The 24,158-nt window shown below is 45.3% G+C and overlaps 1 protein-coding gene across 5 annotated transcripts in view; it reads right to left on the bottom strand.

Moving 5' to 3' along the window:
- FGD5 (FYVE, RhoGEF and PH domain containing 5) overlaps positions 1 to 24,158 on the bottom strand; it is a 183,181-nt gene that overhangs the window by 33,391 nt on the left and 125,632 nt on the right. For 4 of the 5 annotated variants that reach the window (XM_025189558.3, XM_025189554.3, XM_006132847.5 and 1 more), the window contains exons 8-12: positions 22,783 to 22,870; positions 19,596 to 19,646; positions 18,738 to 18,796; positions 8,370 to 8,441; positions 6,879 to 6,947 (exon numbers count right to left, since the gene is read on the bottom strand). In XM_025189558.3, the coding sequence (XP_025045343.3) occupies positions 6,879 to 6,947; positions 8,370 to 8,441; positions 18,738 to 18,796; positions 19,596 to 19,646; positions 22,783 to 22,870 (339 nt within the window). The remainder of the gene's footprint in view (positions 1 to 6,878; positions 6,948 to 8,369; positions 8,442 to 18,737; positions 18,797 to 19,595; positions 19,647 to 22,782; positions 22,871 to 24,158) is intronic. The other variant, XM_025189555.3, reaches the window with a different exon arrangement.

Genomic DNA, 24,158 nt, shown 5'->3' with positions numbered 1-24,158 from the left:
CAGTTGCTGTGTTATTGCCCACCCTGATATAGATGCTTAACCAGTGCTGGTGATTAGATGTGGGTGCTGCAGGCCAAGATTGTTTGTACTGGCAGAGATGAGTTGAAGGGTTTCAGGGATGATCTAGAAGATGTGTGTGATGTGGCCTTTCATATCAGAAGCATATTTTTATAAAGCATATGAATGATGTATCCGAGATGTGCTTTATGTAAGGTGTCGAGGTATTTCTGAATATAATTATCCCATCTGTATGCATATACTTTTTTTTGTACCTGAAATTAGCAATATTGACCTATGTATCTGTATTTCATATTTGCTGCATTGGGACACTCCTCCTGCTGACATTTCAGGTGCAATGGAAAAGCCAGACAGGGCTGCAGGCCCGTCAGCTAGAAAACGGACTATGAATAGGCTTGGTCTTCCTATGGACATTTCATAATGCTATTGACTTATGGATGGCAGAGTCATGTGATCTGCTCACCTGACAATCGCATCTTGGACTACTGAACTGTTCCATAGGGAGATGGGAAATCAAACAAAGGTTTGTTGCCTTAAGGAAATTCTATACAAGACAGTGAAGGAAAAAAATGATAGTCTTCAGCTTCATGTCTGCTTCTCCTGCCCCGCCCCATCCCAAAAAGATACTTGAAAACATCTGGAAACAAAAGAATTTTAACTGATGGGGCAGGTGAGGGGAGAGAACTGCTGGACCCAGGCTAAGAGTTACCTGTCCTGTGAAAGACTACCTGAAATAAAGTCTAGAGTGAGGAAACTATTATTTGTAACCAGTTTCTTTAGTGAATCTAGCATAGATAGCATGCTTTGTATCCTTTGCTGGGTCTTCCAAGAGCTGATCTCAATGCACGCCCGTACGCAGGAATTTCTGTGGAAGAGGTGTGCTTTTTTTTTTTTTTTTTTTTTTTTTTTTTTGTAAATGTGGACCTCTATTTTTTCAAATATAAGGGAGTCCAAAATAGTCATGCAATGAGTGTGCTTTAGAGAAGTTAATGGAAACATTTGAGTGGAAATAGTGATTGGTAAAATGATTTTGTTATAACATACTAAACATGTATACAGAAATAAAGGTTTTATAGAAATTACCTTCTGGGATCATGGCAGGCAGCATGGCCACCATGGCCCCCCACTCCCTAGACTTCCTCTGCCTGATGCTGCTCTACCTGGTTGGTGAGGCCAGCACTGGGTGAGTGTATGCAGGACTGCCGGACCCAGGCTGCTCTTCATAGGTGGGGGCACCATTCCCCCAGCCCTGCCGTGTTGCCACCGGCCCTGCCTGCCCATCCCCCCACAACACAGTGCTTTCCCATCCCCCAACACAATGGTTCTCAAACTTTTTGGCCCATGGCCCACCTGGCTCAATGCAAACCTTTCCATGGACCACCTATTCCTAATGGAAAGTCACCGTTAATTACATAATTATTCCTGAGCCTTTTTCCTAGTGCTGGCAACTAGGCAGAATGGTTTAATTTAACCAGTGAAAGAGGAAATATTCATTTAAACGATTACACACACTAAGTGCTTTAACTTTCCCATGTTACTTTATCAAACTTCATTTTAAATAAAGTAAACTATTAATTTACATCCAACACAAAAGGTTACCATGTTTTCTTTCTTTATGGCAGGGTTGGGGAACTTTTTTGGGGTTGGGAGGCCACTGATCCACAGAAAAATCAGGTGGGGACCACAAAACCCTCCAAAAATCCCCAATCCTCACTGATGTGGCCTCCAAATATGAGACTCTTCTGGTGCTCCAGCACCACTAGGAGAAGGGAATAAGGAGGGAGGCCTGAGGTTCAGGATTTCCCACTAACCAGATTTATTCTTCTGTAGTTCCAGGGTTAGTGGATTTTGTGGACTCTTCTGGGGTTGGGACAAAAATAGTCAGGGGCGGCCTGTGAGCCTAGGCAAACTAGGCAGTTGCCTAGGGCACCGCCGGCCCGGGTGCCCTGTGATGACATCACAGCCATTGATGGCCATGTAGGCGGGGGTGCCAATTGCACCTTCGGCCTGGGGCGCCTGCTGCCGCAGCCAGCCTCAGGCCACTCCTGGGTCTAGTGTGTGGGACAGATCTGCCAATGAGAGGAATGGGGTACAGGATCTGGGCAGGAGGTGGGGTGCAGGAAGGGGTGAAGTGTGAGGTCTGGATGGGAGGAAAGGTACAGGAGCAAGCTGGGAGTAGGATGTCAGGCGGGGGCGGTGCAGGAGCAAGGGAAGGTGCAGGCGCAGGGTGGGAATGCTGGGTTCTGCAGGATGGTGGAGTATGTAGGGGTCTGGGAATCAGGGGGTGGGGTACTTACTTGTCTTGCACCCCGCACTGGTCCCAGGCTCCACCTCCCACTACTTCCATTGTCCGGATTCCGTTGGAGTGCCAGCTCTGGCTTCCCACAGAGGCAGGAGTGGGAGAAAGCCCTGAGACTTGCTATGCAATCTGGCTTGCGGGGAAGAAGCACTTCCCTTCCCTCTCCCCCGCCTGGGGGAACAGTAGGGTGCCCGTGTGCTGCTGTTCCCCCAGCTGGGAGAAGGGGAGTGCTTCTTCCCCACAAACCAGATAACACAGTGAGGGTCGGGGCTTTCTCTTTTCTCCCCAGGTGGGAAGCTGGCTTTGGCACTCAAACTGCATGGGGCAGAGGGAGGCAGGAGGGTGAGGCTTCAGCACCAGCATAGGCTCCCCGCTGCAGGGGGAAAGACAGATGCTGAGCTCGAGCTGTGGACCACCAGGAAGGTGGCCGTGGAGCACCCTCATGCTGACTTGGGGACAATGATGGGGTGTGTTCGCACCCTTCGCATCCCCCTGTGTACGGGCCTGTAGTGTCTGTATCTTCTGCAACTGGGTGAGGCCTTGCCTGTGAGCTTGCTGGTGGAGGCTTACCCAGGTAAAAGGGGGCCCAGCGTGGGAGAAAAAAGACAGACTCGGTGATATTTTCAGCACCCGAGTGGGCATACCAGGAGTAACAAACTGTCACAGTATGCTCTATGTCAAGTATGAGATACAGTGGCAGAGCTGTGCAGCAATCTCCTTATTGTTTTAACAGGACAAATAGATGAGTCAACGTACCCAGCGAATGATTGTGGCTTGACAGATTCTGCATTATTACAGGGGACAGAGAGTAATGCAAACACATTTGCAGTTTAACATGAGAGTTGTTTTATTCAGCAATCATTTCCCCCTTTTTATGGCCTACAGTTAATGTAAAGTCTTCAGCTGCCAAGGGGATTATTTCACTCTTTGCAGCTGACACCCAGGTCTGAGTAGCACAGTCTTTAGCTGAAGTGAGATACTGTTCCTCAAATGGAAACTGCTGCCACAAAGACCCGTAATAAATGTACCCTTATTTCAGTGTTTTGTTCATTTTGGTAATACTCTCTGACTCTCAAGATATCCCTGGAGAGTGGAACGAGGGTTACAGGGATGCCAAAATAGGTCTCGAAATAGTGAGCGCGTTCAAAAGACACAGGGTAGCTATTTTGGGATACTTTTAGTATCCTGAAATAGAACCGCTGTGTAGACCTACCCTGACAGAACAAGTTCAGAGGGCATGTCTACACTAGGAAATGATTTCAAAATACAGTAACTAAATTTGAAATAACTCCCAAAATAACAAAATCGAAATAGCATGTCCCCATTACAGGGGAACTTCAAAATTAATCTGAGGCAAGCTCCATTATTGTGGACACGCTACCTCGACTTAGAGCCCCAGGAAGCAGTAGGGAGTAATTACTTTGAACTACTCCCAGAGTAATTCAAAGTAATTTTGAAATAGCAGTAGTAGAGCATTCACACTAATGCTATTTTGAAATACTTATTTTAAAATAGTTATTATTCCCTGAGGAAAGCAGGAGTACGGATTTTTGAAATGACCAGCCCTTTATTTTGAAATAGTGTGGATCCTCCGCTTATTATTTTGAAATAAGGGGGATTATTTTGAAATACCTCCCTAGTGCAGACCAGGGCAGAGTTAACTACCATAGAGCTGGATGGGCCACTCTCCATAAGGTCAAATCCTTGTCCAGCTTGAAAACAGTGGTCATTCTGACAGGCTTAAAAATGGCTAAGGTTTGAACAGCAGTGCTATTGTTTCAAGCTGACCAAGCAGACTCAGTAAAAGAGCATTGCAGAGATATCACATCATGAACATTTTGGCTAGACCCATTACTTCCACTACATGAAAATTTGAGTTTTGCAGACCAATGAAGCCATCAAAGAAGCACAAGGCAACATAGTGTCTCTCACAATCAATTTGGTTTGTCATGATGAAGCAGACAGTGAAGCTGAGCAGTAAGCGAGGAGGCTTTTACATGCAACAGAAATAATCAGAAGAGAAAATATGAAGAATCCATGGCAAAGTATGTGTCTTTGGTATAAATATTCTCTTCTTTTCATGTTTGCCCCAGTGAAACTTTCCTTCTTTAATATTTAGAAAGTCTCCAGTAAATCCAGTATTCTAGGCATTTATCCTATGACTTTAAATTAAATTCTGCACTATATTGTAATAACACTACTCAAAATACCCATGGCACATTTCCTTTGAGGATCTCAAAGAACTTTTCAGACATCAATAAATTAAGCATAACAAGACCTTAGAATGCAGTAACTATCAATATCCCTATGGTACAGAGGTGTAGAAAGGCAAAGTGATTTGCCTGTGGTTATTGAGTGAACTAGCTGCAGAGCGGAGAATAGAACCTGGGGCTATGTCTACTCTACAAGTTTTTAGTGCAAAAATGGCTGTTTTTGTGCAAAAACCAGCAGAGTGTCCACACCTCAAGCAGGTTTTTGTTGGGGGAAAAAAATACAGTAAATCGACAGGACAGAGGGCTTTTGCTGGTAGAGTTATTCCTCGTGTGATAACTCCATGAGGAATAGCTCCTTTTTGCTCTAAAGCTCTTGCGCAAAAAGGCATGTGTGGATGCTCAGTAGCGCAAAAAGAGCCTATCAGAAAAAGCACAGGTGCCCTGATGGCCATTCTATTAATGGCAATCAGAGCTTTCTTGTTTGAGTGTCCATGCAGTGTGAATGCTCTCTTGCGCAAAAGCTCATGGCTTTTGCCATGTGCTTTTGAGGTGTAGACGTGCTTTTGCAGAAGATCTCTTCAGGAAAAAAGCTTGTTGTGCAAAAACTCTGCAGTGTAGACAAAGCCCAGGAGTCTTGAGTCTCGGATCTCTGCTGTAGCCACTAGCCAATGTTCTCTAATGCAAAAGTAAAATCATGAGTTTTTAAAAAAAACACATTAGAAAAAATGCTGGGGGAGCAGATCTTCTAGACAAATATGAAGAGAAGCTATGTTTCCAGAAAGAAAGAATGTGTTGTAAACAACAGATATAATAACTAGGTACTGTACACACATGAACAAATGGGGAACTGGAACTAGAACCCACATCTTTGAGCTCCAAAAACATGTTTTATCGCTGGAGCCTAAAGAGAGATTTTTAGGTGCTGCCAGTAGAAGTTTCCTTATCCTCTCGGTTGGTCAGACATTAAGGACCAAATTTTAAAAAGCGCTCAGTTCCCACAATTAGAAGCTGATTTTTTCAAGATCCAACCTGTCACAGGGTGACTGACACATTAAGGAGAGACAGGTCCAGCTGCTCCTCTGATACCCTTACATCACCTTTCTTGGTGGAGAAAATGAGCAGGCATAGTGCACACAGATCATGTAGCGAAATCCTTCTGGGGTGAAGATATAAGAAATTTGTGGAGAGCCACTGGGAGAGAAGGGAGGCTATGTAGGAAAGCCTAAGAATCACTGATTTGTAGTGAGCAGGGACAGACTCAGAGGACCATAGGAGAGTCTGAGAGGTAAGAACAAAGCCCCAAAATAGGTTGAAGAATGTGTGAATTTCCTGAGAGGGAAGACAAAACAGACTCTCAGGTAGGAGGCAATTATCAGAGGAGTAGCCCTGTTATCTGGATCTGCAAAAGCGACAAGGAGTCCTGTGGCACTTTAGGGTGTGTCTAAACTACACCCCTCTGCCGACAGAGGGATGTAGATTAGGCACATCACTATTGAAAATGAAGTGGGGATTTAAATATTCCGCACTTCATTTGAATAAAAATGGCCGCGGCACTTTGCTGGCAAAAAGCGGCAGTCTAGACGGGGATTGCTTGACAAGGAAAGCCTTTTCCGACTGACCCCTTATGCCTCGTGCAACGAGCTTTACAGGATCAGTCGGAAAAGGTTTTCCTTGTCGACTAATCCCCATCTAGACTGCCGCTTTTTGCAAAAAGCGGCAGCCATTTTTATTCAAATGAAGCATGGGATATTTAAATCCCCACTTCATGTGCCTAATCTACATCCCTCTGTCGGCAGAGGGGTGTAGTTTAGACATACCCTTATAGACAAACATGTATTGGAACATAAGCTCTCATGGGCAAAGACCCACTGTGTCATATATAGGAGGCAGAGTGCCCACTTTGGGACTGGGGATGGCAGACTTGTGTGTGTTTTGGGGTTGGGTACCCTGAAAGGGCTGGACTTTTTTCTTTAATGATTTAACCAGAAGGCAACGTAATTAGAGTAACCAAACCAGGCTGTCCTGAGGAGAAACCAAGTTAATTTTTAACCCGAAGTCAAAGAGGATAGGCCACCCTGCAACCTAGCCACTCTCTCACTGTGCTGAGCTCTTTTAAAATTCTGATGCTACTTGTGGGCACTGAGCCCTTCTGAAAAGTAAATCCTAGAAGTCAATATCTCTCAATCCATGCACACATACTAATCACCAGTCTGGCTTAAACTACCTGACAGTGGCAGCCCCAATTTGCACAAGCTCAGCTATAGGTTAGAGCCATAGTCATTCTCTTTTGCTGTCATGGAAACCCACGATATGATATAAGAGCCAATAAACCAGTGAAATATCCTTACCAAGAACAAATGCCGAGGATGTCTGTTTTTCCCGGATACTTTCATCAGTGTTCCTTCTTTTAGAAACTCCTGAGGAAGGAAACAGGGACATCAGTATCATTGGTGTGAACACTGAAAACCCTTCAAAGTGAAGGGACTGTGTTAAATGCTTTTGCCTTTACTTGAGGAGATTCCTGTCTCGGCTCGCCTGATCCTCCTTGTGACAATAAGGATTATTCATTATTTGGATCAGCTCTATCTCACATGGGTCAGCCAAGTATAAGTGTTGCTCCTCTTCACTATTTACTTTCATACCAGTAGTATACATTTTTCCGGGACAGGGCTGTTTCTTGCTCACTTCCCCACTATCAGTTGTGTTTATACAGAAATGACTCTGTCGGGTAGTGGAGCCAACATTTCACTGTCTCTAATAAAAAGACATTCACTTTTTAAATACCCCCTTACAATGAGACTGAACCAATAAACACCAGGTGAACATGGGCTACAAGAGTATTAGTATCACAGCACATCAGCTTATGCACACATGCAAACCCTCCCCCCCCCCGATAAATACACCCAGCTCTTCTCAAGCCAGTAAAGACAATGGACTACTAGATTCTGATCTCAGTAACATGAAATCAGATCCAGAGTAGCTCTGTTGAATCCAATGGAATTAGTATAGATGTACACAGCTATAAATGAGATCAAGATCTGACTTACTGTTCCCTTCCAGAATAATTTACTATTGAAGGGCCTAATTTTGCCCTTCTCATGAATTAGGGATGGTAAAATCAGGCTCCAAGTGAAAACGCTACCTAACAAGTGATAGTGACAACACTAACATGGTAGAGGAAAAGATAGACAAGGGCTGCAGTGGTGAGATTCTGAGGTTCTTTAGGTTAGTAGTGTGAGTGCTTTGAGAAGCAGCTTGAATGTGATGTGAAAGACAAGGCAAAGCTAGTGAAAAGATATTTTAAGGGGGACGTGTGTGTTGTCTGTCATACAGACACTCCTGTTTCTGTATCACTTACTTTTCATGTAATATATCATTTGTATCTCTGGGGAATTCTCAATAATGAAAACAAGTCATTTCCCTTCACACTAGGCTCTTCACCCAGCCAAACACTACTGCAAAGCTCCGAGGCTAACAGTCTGTACTTGCCAGCACTAGAGAACTTTAAACATGGACATTACTGCGGGGAAAAATAGCAATTATAATGTCATACACTGTACTAGTGACCTTTGGGTACAGCTGCAGCAGAGCATTGATAGCTACTTTGCTTAGAAAAGAGGGGCTGCTCCTGTCATTCCTAATGAGACATTTGGCATGTTTGTCTCCGTGCTGGCAGAGTGAAGGCCTTTTACATAAACCAGTGCTTCAACACTTATCAGAGTGGCCGAGTAAAAAACACCTGTGGACATGAGGTCTGAAATCTCGTCATCTACACAGACAGAAATAAAGCTGGCTGAAAACAATGTCCTTATCAGAGGAGGTCCAATTGCAGTACTCACCCTTCCTGGCTGGAGGAGGTTGCTTTGCCCCCTGACACTGTGTTCAATATTTACCAGCTTTTGTAAGCTTTCCTGAGGGAAAGAAAGAGAGTTTAGGAGTGTAGGATTACTGTTCTTTACACAAGCCGACGTACCCTCCCCTCAGTTCCTCCTGGCCATTGTATTTCTCTGACATTAAGCAGTCTGGTGTCAAAAGCAGAGACACCCAGACAGGGCTGAGTCAAATGGGATTTTAGACCCAGATAGACTTATTGGGGCCTAACAGTTCTGTGGGGCTTTATCGAGCTGTTTCCCCATCTGTGGTTGGGTTACCATATATCTAACTATTACTCACACTCGCAGCTTCTTATCCACATGTAGTGTCCAATGCCCATAGCTCTGTAGTGACATTTTTCCTTCACAAACCAGGAAGCCAGGAGCTCGAAGCAAAGTATGCCATCCTCCTCCCCCTGCAAATACTTGTACACCCCAAAGGGTCCATACATCACTGTCTCCTTTTTTACTCAAGAGCTACTCTTGCTGAGGTGACACGGGTAATTGAAAGAACATCTTATACTTTTAAACCATTGCTAGGATTGTCTGGGGTTTTATATTCAGGGTAAATGGATTTGTACCAAGGGTCTGAAAGATTAACTAGGGAGCACATAACGAAGCTAGTACTTCCTTTCTGTAGCCTTGCAAAGATCAGAGTGCTCATTACCAAAGTCTGATACTGTTCTTCTTCGAGTGGCCCCGTGGGTGCTCCACTCTCTAGGTGTCGGGTCCCATCCCGGCGCCGCAGCTCGGAGACTTTTCATAGCCTTGCTCCGCCGGCTCGCGCATGCGTGGTTACCCAGGATAGCGTTCACGCCTTTGATCAGCCGCGCACGAGCCGGCAACCGTCAGTTCCTCTGAACCGCCTCAGGTCGTGGTCGGAGCTCCCTGATCTCTTCTTCAGTTATGGTTTTAGATAGTTGCTTACCTGTAAAAAGTTTTTCTTTCAAACCCGCTTTTCACTCAGAAGTGGTGCGGTGAAGCGCTAGACTGTGAAACTGACTACCCACAGCGGGGGTTACAGCTGGGATCAGTTTTTTTCGTTTAACTCTACTGACAATGCCAGGATCAACTTGTTTTAAAAAATGTTCAGTGTGCTGTGAAGCCATGCCAACGGTTGACGGCCATGACACGTGTATTAGGTGCCTGGGGGAGACTCATGTCCCTGACAAGTGCACCCATTGCCGTAAGTTAACTTCAAGAGCCCGGAGGGAGCGGGAAATAAAGATAAGGATGCTGATGTTTGGCAAGGCGTTGTAGCCTGATCCTATCCCTCCAGCAGCCACAAAAACCTCCCATCACAAGAGGAGAGCAGCTTCTCCGGGACCGGCTGGCTCCAGAGCATCAAAGCCGTCCCCGACGTGCTCCCTCCCTGCGGCAGTCTCAACCCCGGCAGCGGCTTCTAAAGTGAACCCCGGGGGGTCAGGACAACTTGCTGGGGCTGGCATAAGTGAGCCGCCACCATCCGGAGGGAGAGCGGCTTCAGCGCCGATAACGGGAGCAGCGCCGCAGCTGACCAGCAAGCCTGCACCGGCTTCAGCCCCACGCTCCTTGAAATTGACGAGCGCGCCGCAATTGACCAGCCTCCCGGCACCGGCTTCAACGGCTTCTGCGGCACCCAGCGGATCGGCGCCTATTTCGCTGGCCCCGGCGGTGACGTCGGCACTGTCTCCTCCAGCACTGAGACCTGAGGCGGGACATGCCAGTGCCTCAGACTCAGCACCATTGTTAACCCCGGCACCGGGGGTCCTGCCGGCACCGACACCAGATCAGCGACCTCTCCGGCACCGTCTCACCTTCACTCGGTGCCTGGTTGCCCTGTGCTTCAGGCTAGGGATGAGACTTCAACATATAGAAAGTCATTGTCAAAGACCCGTTATAGGGACCGATCTCGGCTACTTTTCCACCTCGAGGAGTAGGTACAGCCGGCACGATTATAGGGACGCGGTGTATTTAGATGCACATTGGTCCCGTTCACCCTCCCGTCTCTCGAGGTACGGATCGGTGAGGCACTCTCCATGTCGCGTCTATTATATCCAGCATGATAGCGCACGTTCTTCTCGATACCCCCTCCATCACGCTCTGAACGTTACCGTGAGCGCTATCATAGATCATATGTCAATCCTCCCCAGCGTCACTATTCACCACCATTGCATAGGGGATCTTCTCACATCTGCCAATCACCGTTAGCGGAATACTTACCTCATCGATCACAACCACTGCGCTCACCTTCTCCAACTAAGAGCCCAACAATCCAGTTAGACCAATCCGAACCAGAGGAGGGTCAGTTATCGGAAACAGAGGACCCTAAGACGGAAGCTTCCCCTGCGGACTGCCCATCGTCTTCCCCGGATGAAGTGATTTGCCCAGTTGAAATCTCCCCACTGAATGATCTGAAACATTTTCAGGATCTCTTCAAACGAGTGGCAGACACGCAGGACATACAGCTAGCAGATGTGCCTGTTAAGAAACATCGCCTTTTGAAGAACCTCCGCCCTCAACAACGTGCGAAAGTCGCGTTACCAATCGATGAGGCGATTATGGAAGTGGCGGACGAGATATGGCAAACCCCAACATCGGTTGCACCTACAAGTAAAAAAGCTGATAGAAAATATTTTGTTCCAGCAAAGGGGTTGGACTTTTTATTCAATCACCCCCAACCCAATTCACTGGTAGTAGACGCAGCACAACGTAGGGGTAAGGTGCCACAATACAGAAATACCCTTTCGGACAAGGACAATAAAAAATTGCATATTTTTAGGAGGAAAGTCTATTCCTCAGCTACACTTTTACTTCGCATTGCAAATTACTCAGCCCATTTGTCGAACCATAACTTCGATAATTACTCCAAACTAGCAGATTTGTTGCACCATCTCCCAGACACCAAGAAACCACTCCTGAAAGCAATAGTACAGGAGGGGTACGCGTCATGTAGCGCTGCACTTCAGATTGCTATGAATGTGGCTGACACAGCAGCTCGGGCCGCTGCGACTGGTATCGCCATGAGGAGATCATCTTGGCTTTCGTCAGCAGGGGCGCCGAAGGAGTTGCAAAGCAAGGTCGAGGATCTGCCCTTTGACAAATCTAAACTTTTTGTGGCAAACACTGATGAGGTCCTCCACTCAGGAAAAGACTCACGCACCACGCTACGTACACTGGGGATGTACACACCTTCCTTCAAACGTAGGCGTTATTTCCCTTACCAACGGAGATATGACTTCAATTTTGCTAGACAGCAATCACGTCCTTTTGACAACCAGCGTCCTAGACAACGCCCCCAGCGTAAACAACCACAGCAGAACCGTTCGGGTAATCGGCAGTCGACTAAGCAACAGATTTGACTTGCTTGTCGAGGATGCAAACCAATTGCCCATAGTCAATACGGAAGCTCATCATATTTTTCACCATCGTCTACACTCTTCTTACCACCACTGGTCTACGATCACCACAGACAGATGGGTGCTAAAGGTAGTTCAATCCGGCCTCTCCATCCCTTTTCTCTCTATTCCCTCTACCACGCCGCCCTCCCCGTCCCTCTTCAGGGACCCCTCTCACGAGAAACTGTTGGAACAAGAAGTTCAACGTTTGCTCACCATCGGGGCAATAGAGAGAGTTCCCAAGCTGTTTTGGGGAAAAGGTTTTTACTCCCGATATTTCCTCATACCAAAGAAGTCGGGAGGATGGAGACCCATCCTGGACCTTCGAAAGCTAAACCGGCATCTTCGGAGGCAGCGTTTCAAGATGGTAATCTTATCAACCATTCTTCCGTCATTGAACAAGAAGGATTGGTTTGCAGTCCTCGACTTGCAAGACGCTTATTTCCACGTAGAAATTCACGTGGCACACAGACGTTTCCTTCGTTTCCGATTGGGGAGCGAGCATTACCAGTACAGGGTCCTACCATTCGGACTGGCATGTGCTCCCAGGGTTTTCACCAAGATGTTAGCAGTAGTCGCGGCCCACCTACGCAGACTAGGGGTGACAATATTCCCCTACTTAGACGATTGCCTTCTCAGGGGTACGACCTATATGGAAACATATCATATGGTTCGGACAGTATCCGACGAATATGCTACTCTGGGTCTTCTCATAAACTTGAAGAAGTCAACATTAGTTCCATCCCAAAATCTCATGTTCATAGGTGCGTGCCTCGATTCAGCTATGGTGCGCGCATATTTACCGATGGAACGTTTTATAATAATCAAAGAATTGATACACACAGTGGTCCACGCTCCAACAATTCCCACACGCGTCTGTCTACAGCTGTTGAGGCATATGGCTGCTGCCACCATCGTAGTGTGCAACGCAAGGTTACGTTTTCGTTGCCTCCAGCACTGGTTAGCCACGGTTTACATCCCGTCAAGGCACAGCGTCCACAGACCGGTAGTGGTACCACAGTATGTCCGGGAATCCCTGCAGTGGTGGACCAACCCGACCAATCTTCTCACGGGCGTCGCATTTCGTCGCCCTCAACCTACTACATAAATAACTACAGATGCCTCCCTCATAGGCTGGGGAGCTCACATGGGCAATTCCACAGTCCAGAGACATTGGTCGCCACGAGAAATGCTACTGCACATCAATCTGCTTGAGTTGAGAGCAGTGCGGCATGCCTGCAAGCATTTTCAGTCACATATTCAAAATACAACGACCAGGATTTTAACGGACAACATGGCGACTATGTTTTATATAAACAAGCAAGGAGGTGCCCGATCCCGCTCTCTTTGCGCAGAGAGCATCCGTTTATGGAATTGGTGTATTGCCAACAACACTGTTCAAACAGCTTCCTACTTGCCGGGTATCGACAATTTAGTAGCGGACTCTCTCAGCAGGCGTTTTCCACACGACCATGAGTGGGAGATTCGCACGGACGTACTCAATCGTATTTTCGCTCGATGGGGATTTCCGACCATAGATCTGTTTGCAACAGAACTCAATTTGAAATGTCCCAATTATTGTTCGAGAGCTGGGATAGGACACCACTCGCTGGGGGACGCCTTCCTTCTCCACTGGGGAATGACAGTACTGTACGCTTTCCCACCGACAGTATTAATTCCCAGGGTTCTCGAAAAGATCAATGTAGACAAAGCTCGGGTAATCCTTCTAGTGCCAGCATGGGCTCGTCAGCCTTGGTTTTCAATGCTCCACCAGATGTCAGTGAAAACGCCATAGCCTCTACCTTCTCTTCCGAATCTGTTGACCCAGGATAACGGATCCATCAGTCATCTACACCTCACTGCGTGGATGCTGGCTGGTTTACCGACTCTTAGCAATCCTGCTCTCAGCGAGTCAAGCAAGTGTTGATGCACAGTCGAAAACAATCTACACAAACCGCTTATACAGCTAAGTGGGCAAAGTTCCAAGCATGGTGTGCGGACAATAATGTGGACTCGTGGTTTGCATCCTTACCTTGTATATTAGATTATCTTTTACAACTACACGACAATGGCTTGGCAATTGCATCGCTACGGGTACACTTGGCAGCAATCAATGCATTCCACCATAGGGATGACGATATTTCCTTGTTCGCTCACCCTACTACAAAAAGGTTCCTGAAGGGACTTTCAAATCTCCACCCTCCCCGGAGGCCTCCTCCTCCCTCATGGAACTTGGATCTGGTCCTACAAACTTTGACTCGTCCCCCTTTTGAGCCTTTAGCGATGGTAACATTGCACTTACTTACGGTCAAGCTGGTATTTCTCCTAGCCCTCACTTCAGCTCGCAGAATGAGTGAGATAGCAGCTTTTATGGCTTCGCCACCCTATACAGTTTTTTTTGAAAGAATCGGTAACGTTGAGGACCCATCCAGCGTTTATTCCAAAGGTGTCTTCTGAATTCCACATAAACGAACCGATGGTTTTACCATGCTTCTTCCCAAAACCCCATACCTCAACGCAAGCAGCACACTTACATACGTTGGATGTGAGAAGAGCGTTGGCGTTTTACATCGACAGAACACGGGATTTTAGGAAAACAGACCATTTGCTAGTGTCAGTGGCGAGTCACTCAAAAGGACAGCCTTTAACTTCTCAGTGTATTTCCAAGCTCATAGTGTTGTGTATATCCATGTGCCATTCACTGCGAGGGAAGCCTCTCCCCTCTCGTCCCAAAGCTCATTCAACTAGGGCAGTTGCTGCTACTACGGCTTGTCTCAGTGGGGTGTCCTTTCGTGACATTTGCAGAGCGGCAACATGGTCCTCGCATGCGACTTTTGTGAAGCACTACGCCATAGTCGATCAGTTTACTTCAGATTATTCTCTGGCTACAGCAGTACTGAATCGTGCTGGTAGTCTTGATTCCGGAGCACTTTAATTCTGTTCTGTGTACTGCTCCAGAGTCACCTAGAGTGGAGCACCCACGGGGCCACTCGAAGAAGAAAAAGAAGTTACTTTACAGGGTGAGTAACGATTGTTCTTCGAGATGTGCCCCGTGGATGCTCCACGACCCGCCCTTCCTCCCCGCTCTGGAAATTTCTTCTTAATATTTCTTACAGATGAGCGGATGAGAGGAACTGACGGTTGCCGGCTCGCGCGCGGCTGATCAAAGGCGCGAACGTTATCCTGGGGAACCACGCATGCGCGAGCCGGCGGAGCACAGCTATGAAAAGTCTCCGAGCTGTGGTGCCGGGACAGGACCCGACACCTAGAGAGTGGAGCACCCACAGGGCACATCTCGAAGAACAATCGTTACTTCACAGGGTGAGTAACTTCTTTTTAACTGCTTACCTGGCCTGGGCAGACACAGTCAATGAGTGCCAGCAAATTGTAACAACTTAGCACTCGCTGTGGGAAGTAAAATGAATCGAAGTGAACCAAACGCTGACATTAAAAGAGACCATATCACTCAGAAGGCACCTTTTTGTGCTGGGAGAAGGGAAGAGGTCAGGATCTGACCTATTGTTCCCTTCCAGAAGTGGTTTTAATTATTGCCATTATTTTTGTAACTTTGGAAAAGAGTCTTGATCAGGATCTCAGGTCTTCTCTCTCTCTCTCTCTCTCTCTCTCTCTCTTTTTTTTTTTTTATAGGGTGACCCTGCCACCACCACTTTTATTTGGCAGATGGTGCTGTTGTAATTCCAAATACCAAGGGATCTGGATGGCATGTCAGGTGATTCGATTAGGATTTCTGCTGATCATTCTGGTAGTACAAAACCAAAAGAGACTGCCCAGAAGCAACAATGGGATATCACTGGGATACATTCTGGACAGGTATCTTAAAAACTAGGACTGTGATGCCCATACTAGTTGCTTTTGGTCTAAAATTTCAGCTTTATAGTAGTGTAAGCCAGAGTCTATAATCAGCCTTGGGACTGTCCTAATGCAAATCACTGCCAAAAGGTTAATGTCCGTTCCTCCCCCGCCACACACACACACACACTCCACTGATCTATATCTAGATATGTCCTAGATTCAATCAGAGCCAATGGGTTTGCATGGGTTTAAATAAAATCACTTGTATGTGTCTCCAGTGACATTCCAGTGCATTTTATATTCTTTCTAGATCACTGACAAAGAAAGGAGTTGGATAAAATAGGTATGTCTGTGATCTTGTCAATAGAGATTCAGAAGGCACTTATTCATTATGCATTTTGCAGTTTAGTCTTTCAAGATCCACAGAGGGTCCTGAAAGTACGTCAGGCCAATATGATGTCTTCATGTCTCAGTGCTCAGTCAGGACATGATGTGCTGCAGCTCATGATGGGTTGTTTTTGTCCTGACCAATGCAATGGTTTTTTTTTCCCTGTTAAAAGTTACAGACCTAGATGAGGCTAAAAGGTGAACTGTGGAGCTTTCTTTTTCCAAAAGACTGTAATAGTCCAGATCAGCAACACACTAAAGACTGTGTGTAGTAGTTCAAGGATTTTATTTGCTTGCAAGCCTGCAAAGTGTCAGGATATCACTTTATTTTCACGCATAAGTATTCCCAGTTTCAAGCATAACACATCAACTTAATAATTTTAAAATTCAGAATCTCATTTGAACCAAAACCATCAGATGCTAATGACTTTTAGTTCTGTCTCTGTCAAGATTCAAACCAGTGACCTAGAAGTAAAAGGCTTTATAATCTATTACCAATACCCCGACCCATCCCATTTAACAGGCTCAACGGAGTCAATCAAAATACCATATTAATTCATCCAAATACATATGAAGTTATTAATACCGTATTGCATTGATAATAAGAGAAAAAAGAGGCGCAGATGGTTTATAATAGAAGCAATACAGCTTCCAAGAGAGCCAGCAATTGGACTTTCACAAAATCTGCCCTTCCAGAAAGCCAAGAGGTTGGAGCATTTACAGAGGTTGGAGAAAAAGGAAATGTTGTTTAATATCTTCCATGTCGCTGATTTTAATAATACAAGATTGATTAAAGTAAAGTGCAAAATCAACATGGAAATTTAGAGGAAATGGTTCTGAAATAAACTCTTAATCAGCTTCACAAATAACATTATTAATATTTTATGTTGTTTTGTGAAAGTATTTCTGAGGCAACGTTTCAAAGCACTATAGAAAACTGTGGGGCTCTTAGTTGTGTCTTTGGACTAAATTATATCTTTTGTGCTTTAGCTAAAGTCAATGGATTGAACACATGGATCCAAGGATTGCATTTAGTCTCAGATAAAATGATAAGACAAAAACCACTGGTATAATGAAATGTAGAAAACCACAATAGCCCTCATCATGATATCACACCAATGTGAACCAGGACAAACTCCACCAGAACCAATGAAATGTACTGTACTAGTTACCAATAAATGGAGTGGAACTTGTTCCATTAATATAAAACTAATATATGTAAGATCAGAACCAAGTCCAGTACCTCCAGTATTCTGAAGTTGATATTGCTTCTTACTAATGTAAATGGCAAAACTCCCGTTGACTTTAATGGAAACAGTCATATACAGACTATCTTTGCTTTAATCTCTGGCCACAGAGCACTAGTAATCCACACTGACCTCAATGGGATCTGCTGGGTGCTCCTCATTCTTGAAGATCAGATCATTTATTTAAGATGTCTAAATCTATATTTAGATACCTAATCTAATTAAATCCTATATTTAAAATAGGGATGTTAAATTGTGTTTAATCAACTAATCGACTAGTTGATGGAATTTCCATTGACTAGTCGATAAGCGGGGGAAACTGCGGACCTGCAGCAGGGTTAGCTCCCAGCCCCAGGAGCTAACCCCACTGCGGCTCTGCCTTTTAAATGTATTAAGAGCTGGCTGGCTCTTACTACATTTAAAAGGCTGAAGTGCAGCAAGAGAACCACTCTTAATACATTTAAAAAGCAGAGACGTGGTATCTGGGACTGGGCACAAGCCAGAAATCAGCTGATTCCCGACTTGTGCCTGGTCCTCACTGTGCCTCTGTCACCCCTGCCCCTGCGGAGAGGATGCTGGGGGAAACCGGAAACCGGTTTTTAAGTTGGCTCCTCCAGCACCACTCCTGCTCCCCTGTAATAGAGGCAGTAAAGGTGGGGGGGAAGAGACTAGTCGAGTCACTACTGAACTATCAAATAAACGTATGCTTATCAGATAATCAACTAGTTGCTTACATCCCTAATTTGAAAATCGTATTCACTGTACTGGATTATGATCATATGAGTAAATCAGGTGTAATACCTCTGAAATCAGTAGAATTACACAGCAGTAAGAACCTATAATTGATGTAGGAGTATGTCGACACAGTCAAGGCTGTGCATGTAGTCGTCTCACGCTAGCAGGAATTCAGTTAATGCAGGTAACAATGGCAATGAAAATAGTACAACATGGGCCTCAGAGCAGGCTACTGAACTGAATACGTACCCAGGGTCCATACCAGGTTTCTACTATCTGCACCGAAGCCCACACTGTGCTATCTTCACTGCTATTGTCACCCACACTGGCTGGTTTAAGCTAGTGCTGATAGGTTAGCTCATGCACAACTTTTGCTGTGTAGAGACACACTTCATGAGTTCAGAGTCAGAGCTGTTAACATCAATGGGAGCAGGATCAGACACATGACATCTTCAGTTCTACCTTAATATATCTCCGATTGGAAATTTCATGGACTCCACTTGCCTGTGTTCCACTCACTCATTCCTCAGTGTACAATATTAACAGACCCACAGCCAAAGACAAAACAAAGCCTTTGGGCTAAATTATACACTGACACCTTGCAAACTATACTGAAGTCAGTGGAGTTACTCTAGATTTACTCCACTACAAATAAGAGCAGAATTGATCCCATGGTGCCTAGATTTGGAGGACAAAATGGAGTACATATCCTCAGCTAAAGGCTCTGGATTTCTGGGCTTGTACAGTGGGTGACACGTACTCCTCAGGAAACTCACCCCTTGCTGCATGCTGTCGTTGGCTCGGTCCGTGATTTCAGAGACAATGAGTAAGGCAGCTGAGGGAGGAAGCAACACAAAAAGGCACAAAGCACATGAGAGGTTAGAAAAAGGAACTTGTATCCCACCTTTTTATAAATACAGCTTTTGAAGAAATGCACTGGCTAAGCTGCACTGGCACCTTCAGGGGCAAACTGTGCATAATAACGAGGATTCCAAACAGTCCTACTTGCTTTCCACATTGTATCCCCTCTTGCCTTTCCTTTGTCTCTCTTTCTCACTATAGTACCAAGAGCCAAGCTTGCCTCACCTGAAATATGGAAACTGGACAGAATTCAGCTTTACACACTCGTGCCTTTCACACTCATTGTGCCTGAGTTTGATCCTATTTATACCATTTATACAACATTGTTGTAAATTCCATTGGGGAGCACGGACCCCAAAGGGCCACTTGCCACCGCTTGCTCCCCCCCCCCCCGGGGCCTAGCTGAGCACTGCTCAGCTGGGCCCGGCGGGAGCGCCACAGCGCGCCACGGAGGAAGGAGAAGGGGACAGGGCTGGCCGGAAGCGGGGTGGAAAGCAGAGCTGGGGGGGGATTGGGGGCTGTTGGGCTGGAGGGGAGGATGGTGGGGGCCCGGAGGAAGGGGGGGAGGGAAGCAGCGCTGGCGGGAGGGGGTGTCCGGGGGGCCGTGGGGCTGGCCGAACCGCCACAGAGGGAGGGGAAGAGGGGCGGGGCACTGACATACATGGCCATGGGGTGTGGCCGTGTACATCAGTGTTACAAACTCACAGACAATGGGCTACTATATATATGATACTAAAGAAAAGGGGTTTTTTTTTCTGCCTATTTGAAATTACCTTGTGTGTCTTCATACTCTGCGGAGTCAGGACAAAGGTTATTCAAATAATCTGTAGAAAACAGTCAGATAAAGAACATCCAGTAAATTCCCAGATAATTAAAGAGTTTGGTTTTACTACCTGAAACACACAGCCGTAATATCCCATAACCCTTTACTCTTTTATAAAATCACCTATATGGGAAACTAAGGGAGGTTTGGATTGATATAATTTCCTTCCAAGTTTAAGCCTGGCATTTTTATTGAGGTTTTTAAAAATATATTTTGGGTTCATTATAATCTGAAATTCAAAACAAAGCATGACAGGTGTAAACCTTTAGTAAGTGGAATTAACTAAAATGTTTCCCTGTTTCTCAGGAAAGAGAAGCTCCTGAGTGTGACTCAGTTTGATTAATAAATGAACTTCTGACAAACGTTTTCTCTTCCCATTTGAAGGCATGGTTATTTATTTCCTATATTAATAGGAAATTAATATTTCTTGATGTTCCAGTGTTTTGGGCAAAGAGAATCAGTAATGATCACTGGAGCTACATTAAAATTTGAAAATAGACTTTGTAAACTATATATAATAGAAATCTTATTTAAAGGCCAACCTTTACTCACTCAAATAGTTCCAGTGGTTTGAGTTGGGCTATTCCTGTAAGTAAAGGTATTTTTCTTTCTTTCCTTTATGTGACCCTCATCACTGTAGCAGTATCTGTTTGCTTTTATTAAATCCCAATCCTGAAAATATTTACACTTTTTAAAATGAGCTCTTTGTTTAATACAAGATTTCACACTTGAAAATCAGGCCTAAATAGATCATGAAACACCTCCTCCCTTGTCCTTAGTCTCCCACCCCGCTCATGTGAGTTCATTTCCTCCAGGCCCTCCCACACTTAACTTTACTGGTCTCTCATCTGGATTCTGTACTGATCTCTCATCTGGAAAGGAGTCTGCTATTGTGCTTTTCAGTGCACAGTCTGGCAGGGAGGTGATGTGCTGTGTTGGCATGTAGTATTCAGGTTTCCCTTTCCCAGCTGCACTTGGCTAGAGGCATTTAACTGATGTGGGCAACTCCTTTTGGCTGTAGCGCAGAAGTTGGCACCCAGTGTAGAGATTAAATACCCTTCCTTATCTGGGTAGAAACAGCTAGTTGTGAACATAATAGTTATTTTCACACTGTGCAGAGAAATTGGATGACTATGCCTTAACAAACCCTGCCAGTTCTGTCATCTGAGTGAGGTCATCTGCTAGCATCCATGGACTTCTCTACACTAGATGAACTGGTGCAGCCACCCATTGTTCAGAATGTCTTTCAGTGTCTATACAATACCTTGTATCTGTGTGCGACAGCCATCCTAGGTGATTCAGAAGCATTGATTGTTCCAGTTGGCTGCAATGCCAGGAACATGTCTGGATGAACTAGTGCTGTCTACAATAGTTTCTCCCAAGTGTGATTGGGAAGCCACAAGCATTTCAGCTGCACTACTTCTTCTAATTTTGTCCAACAATGCAGTTCCTCGTGTTTGGTAATTGTCCTAAAGCTCTCAGCAATTGGCCTGGGTCACAAGGGATTCAATGCACGTGGCATTCCTGAATATACTTTGGTGGTAAGGGGCACTGTGTGTGTGGACACACATTCATTCTATCAGAACAGCGTTGCTGTATGGATGCGCTAAATCTCTATAAGGATAAAACAAGATAGCTAAATGTTACATGTAACTGATGTTCCTTGAACGGCTGCCTCATCTAGTGTGGATACATCCAGAGAAGGAAGCAGGTCAGTCAGTCACAAAACAACCTTCTACTGCTATGCACTGAATCACTGTTACTAAAAAGCAAAACAGCAGTAAAATAAATTGCATCTTTGATCAATATGTTTGGAGCAAGATGAAACTGCTACTAATCTGTGCTGTGAATAAAATTTCAGACATTCCCTTTGTTCTAAGTTTCTAGGAGTCCCCTCTAATATGTTCTTCCTTTTATCAGCTCTTGAGTATAGGCTGTGTCTACACTGGCATGAATTTCCGGAACTGCTTAAAACGGAATACTATTCCATTTTCAGTTTTTCCGGAAAAGGAGCATCTACATTGGCAGGCTGCTTTTCCGGAAAAGCCCTTTTTCCGGAAAAGTGAGTGTGGCAAATATAGACACGCTTTTCTGGAAAAGACTACTGGGCTGTCTACACTGGCCCTTTTCTGGAACAGTGTTCCGGAATAAGGATTTATGCCCGAGCGGGAGCAGAATAGTTTTTCCGGAATAGCGGCTGATTTTGTACAGTAGAGCGTCGTTGCTTTTCCGGAAATTCAAGGGCCAGTGTAGACAGCTCGCAGCTTATTCCGGAAAAGCGGCTGATTTTCGGGAATAAGTGGCCCAGTGTAGACACAGCCGAGGTGTTTACTGTTTCCTCCTCGCTGTTCCACACTTAGGCCTGAGCTACAAGTGGGAGATAACCTATCTCTGTTAATACGTGAGATTTTTTTCTATTATATTAAATGGATCGTTGCTCCCTGAGGAGTCTAGCCTACTGCTCTAACCCAGTGGTGGGCAACCTGTGGTCCGTGGACCCCCTGGCTGTCCCCTTAACCCACATGTCTCCTATGCACTGGGGCACTGGAGACCCACACTTCCTATGCATCCCCCCTGTTTCTCAGCACAAATCACCTGATTCATGCTCCGTCCCCACTCCTCCCCTTCCCTCTCAGAGCTGGAATGGTGTAAATCAGCTGTCTGCAGGATTCCAAAAGTATTGGGATGGAGCGGGAAGAGCAGATAAATGTAGGGCTCCAGTGCCCCAGTTTGTGAGAAGTGTAAGAGAGGGAGGACAGACAGGGGAGCCACAGGGCTGCAAGTGAACTTTAGTGGGCCACGGTCTGCTGTGACCCATTGAGATGAAGGAGGGCCATTCATGGTTGTCCTTCCCTGCTCTAATCCCATTCTGTCCCCCAACTCTGGCCTACCATCAGCGGTGAAAGTAACTTAAAAATATCTTACAGGTACTGTCCTATTGCAACCCAGATCCCTGCCAGCTTTTTAAATAGCTCCTGCTGGCTTTTTCTACAGCACAGCCAGCTGTTGCTGGAGCTATGCATCAGGGTGCACCTGCTTACTTTCACCTCTGCCTGTCCTCTACATACGGCTCCAGAACAGAGCATGAACGATAGCCTCTTCTATAGCAAGTTTAGAAGTGCTTTGATCTTGCTGACCTGTGAGTAGCACACGGTACTGGAATATGCGCTGTACCACTTTCAGAAATTGGTGCTTCACACTCACGGGGCTGCCGCCAGGATTCTGCTATCCTCAAGAGATGGAAAAAAACATAATAGTCAATGCTCTGTAGTTTGCATCCTGCTCTCACATGCATGATGCACCACCTGGAAAATCTGCCATGGCAACTACATGCACAAGTGCTACTGAACTGTTCCCCATTTAGCCACTTAGCTGCATCATCTATTAGAGCTTAGATCAGAATCTTCATCAATATAAAGAACCAATATAGGAAAATAATCATTTTGTAGCATCATATTTAATACCACACAATAGTTCAGGCTGGAGAAAGTGAGAAAAAGAGAACCAACCAGAAGCTGGAGAAAGTGAGAAAAAGAGAACCAACCAGAAGCTAAGGGCAGAAGAGATCTTAGGGTGTGTCTACACTTCACCCTTAGCTTGAAATAAGCTATGCAATTTGAGCTATGCAAACCGTGGAGGTTATTTTGAGTTAATTTTGAAATAGCTCATTTTGTAATTTGAAATAAACTGCTATTCTGAAACATTCCTTAATCCTCATGGAACGAGGTTTACAGGGATGTCAGAATAGCAAACCCGTTATTTCAAAATAATGGACTTGTTTAAAAGATGTGGAATAGCTATTTCAGAATACCGGAAGTATCCCAAAATAGTGCTGCAGTGTAGACATATCCTTAGAATGATATCCAAGGATCCAAAGCAACCAGATCATCATGAAGCTTGCTGGGTTCTCCCAGACCTTTTGCCACTTTTCAAATTGTATGTCTCTTGGGTTTCATTTTAAGAATCCAAATAAGTGTGAGCCAAATACAGCAAAATACCCCAGTGAGGCTGAGTTAGGGAAGCTGATCTTCCAATGAAAAAACAAAAAACCCAGCAGTCTCTCAGGTGGTTTGATTTCCCTGTCCAACTTCCAAAACTAACTGAGTTTTATATGGCTTCAACTTTCATTAGTCAATGTCTGCACAGTTCTTGCAGTGACTTGGAAAGAGAGGAAGGGGGAAAAGGTTAATAGTGATAGCAATATGTACTAATGAAAGACAGCGTACAGTAGAAAGTCCAGTTTCAGACAGCAGTGATGCTTTATGTTATTGCTATATTTGGCTGTGAGTGATGAACACTCTGGAAATATGGCAGTATAGATGGAGAGACAGGGATGACACTTTACTGTGTTTATCACAGGGTGATACTGGTCCTTTAAGAGGAAGAGGCCAGTGCACCTGTGACTATAAGTTGACTCCCAGTTAGTCTTAAAAGAGAGCAGGTGAGCTGTAGGGTACCCAAAGGAAGATAGGAGGGGAAAGGTGAGAACTCCCCGAGCACAGAGGAGGGACAA

This window comes from Pelodiscus sinensis, chromosome 11 (assembly GCF_052426305.1).
Source record: "Pelodiscus sinensis isolate ZL-2025 chromosome 11, ASM5242630v1, whole genome shotgun sequence".
NCBI classification, from domain to species: domain Eukaryota; kingdom Metazoa; phylum Chordata; order Testudines; family Trionychidae; genus Pelodiscus; species Pelodiscus sinensis.
The sequence above is the reverse complement of the archived record's forward strand: the minus strand, read 5'-3'. Positions and strand labels throughout refer to the sequence as shown.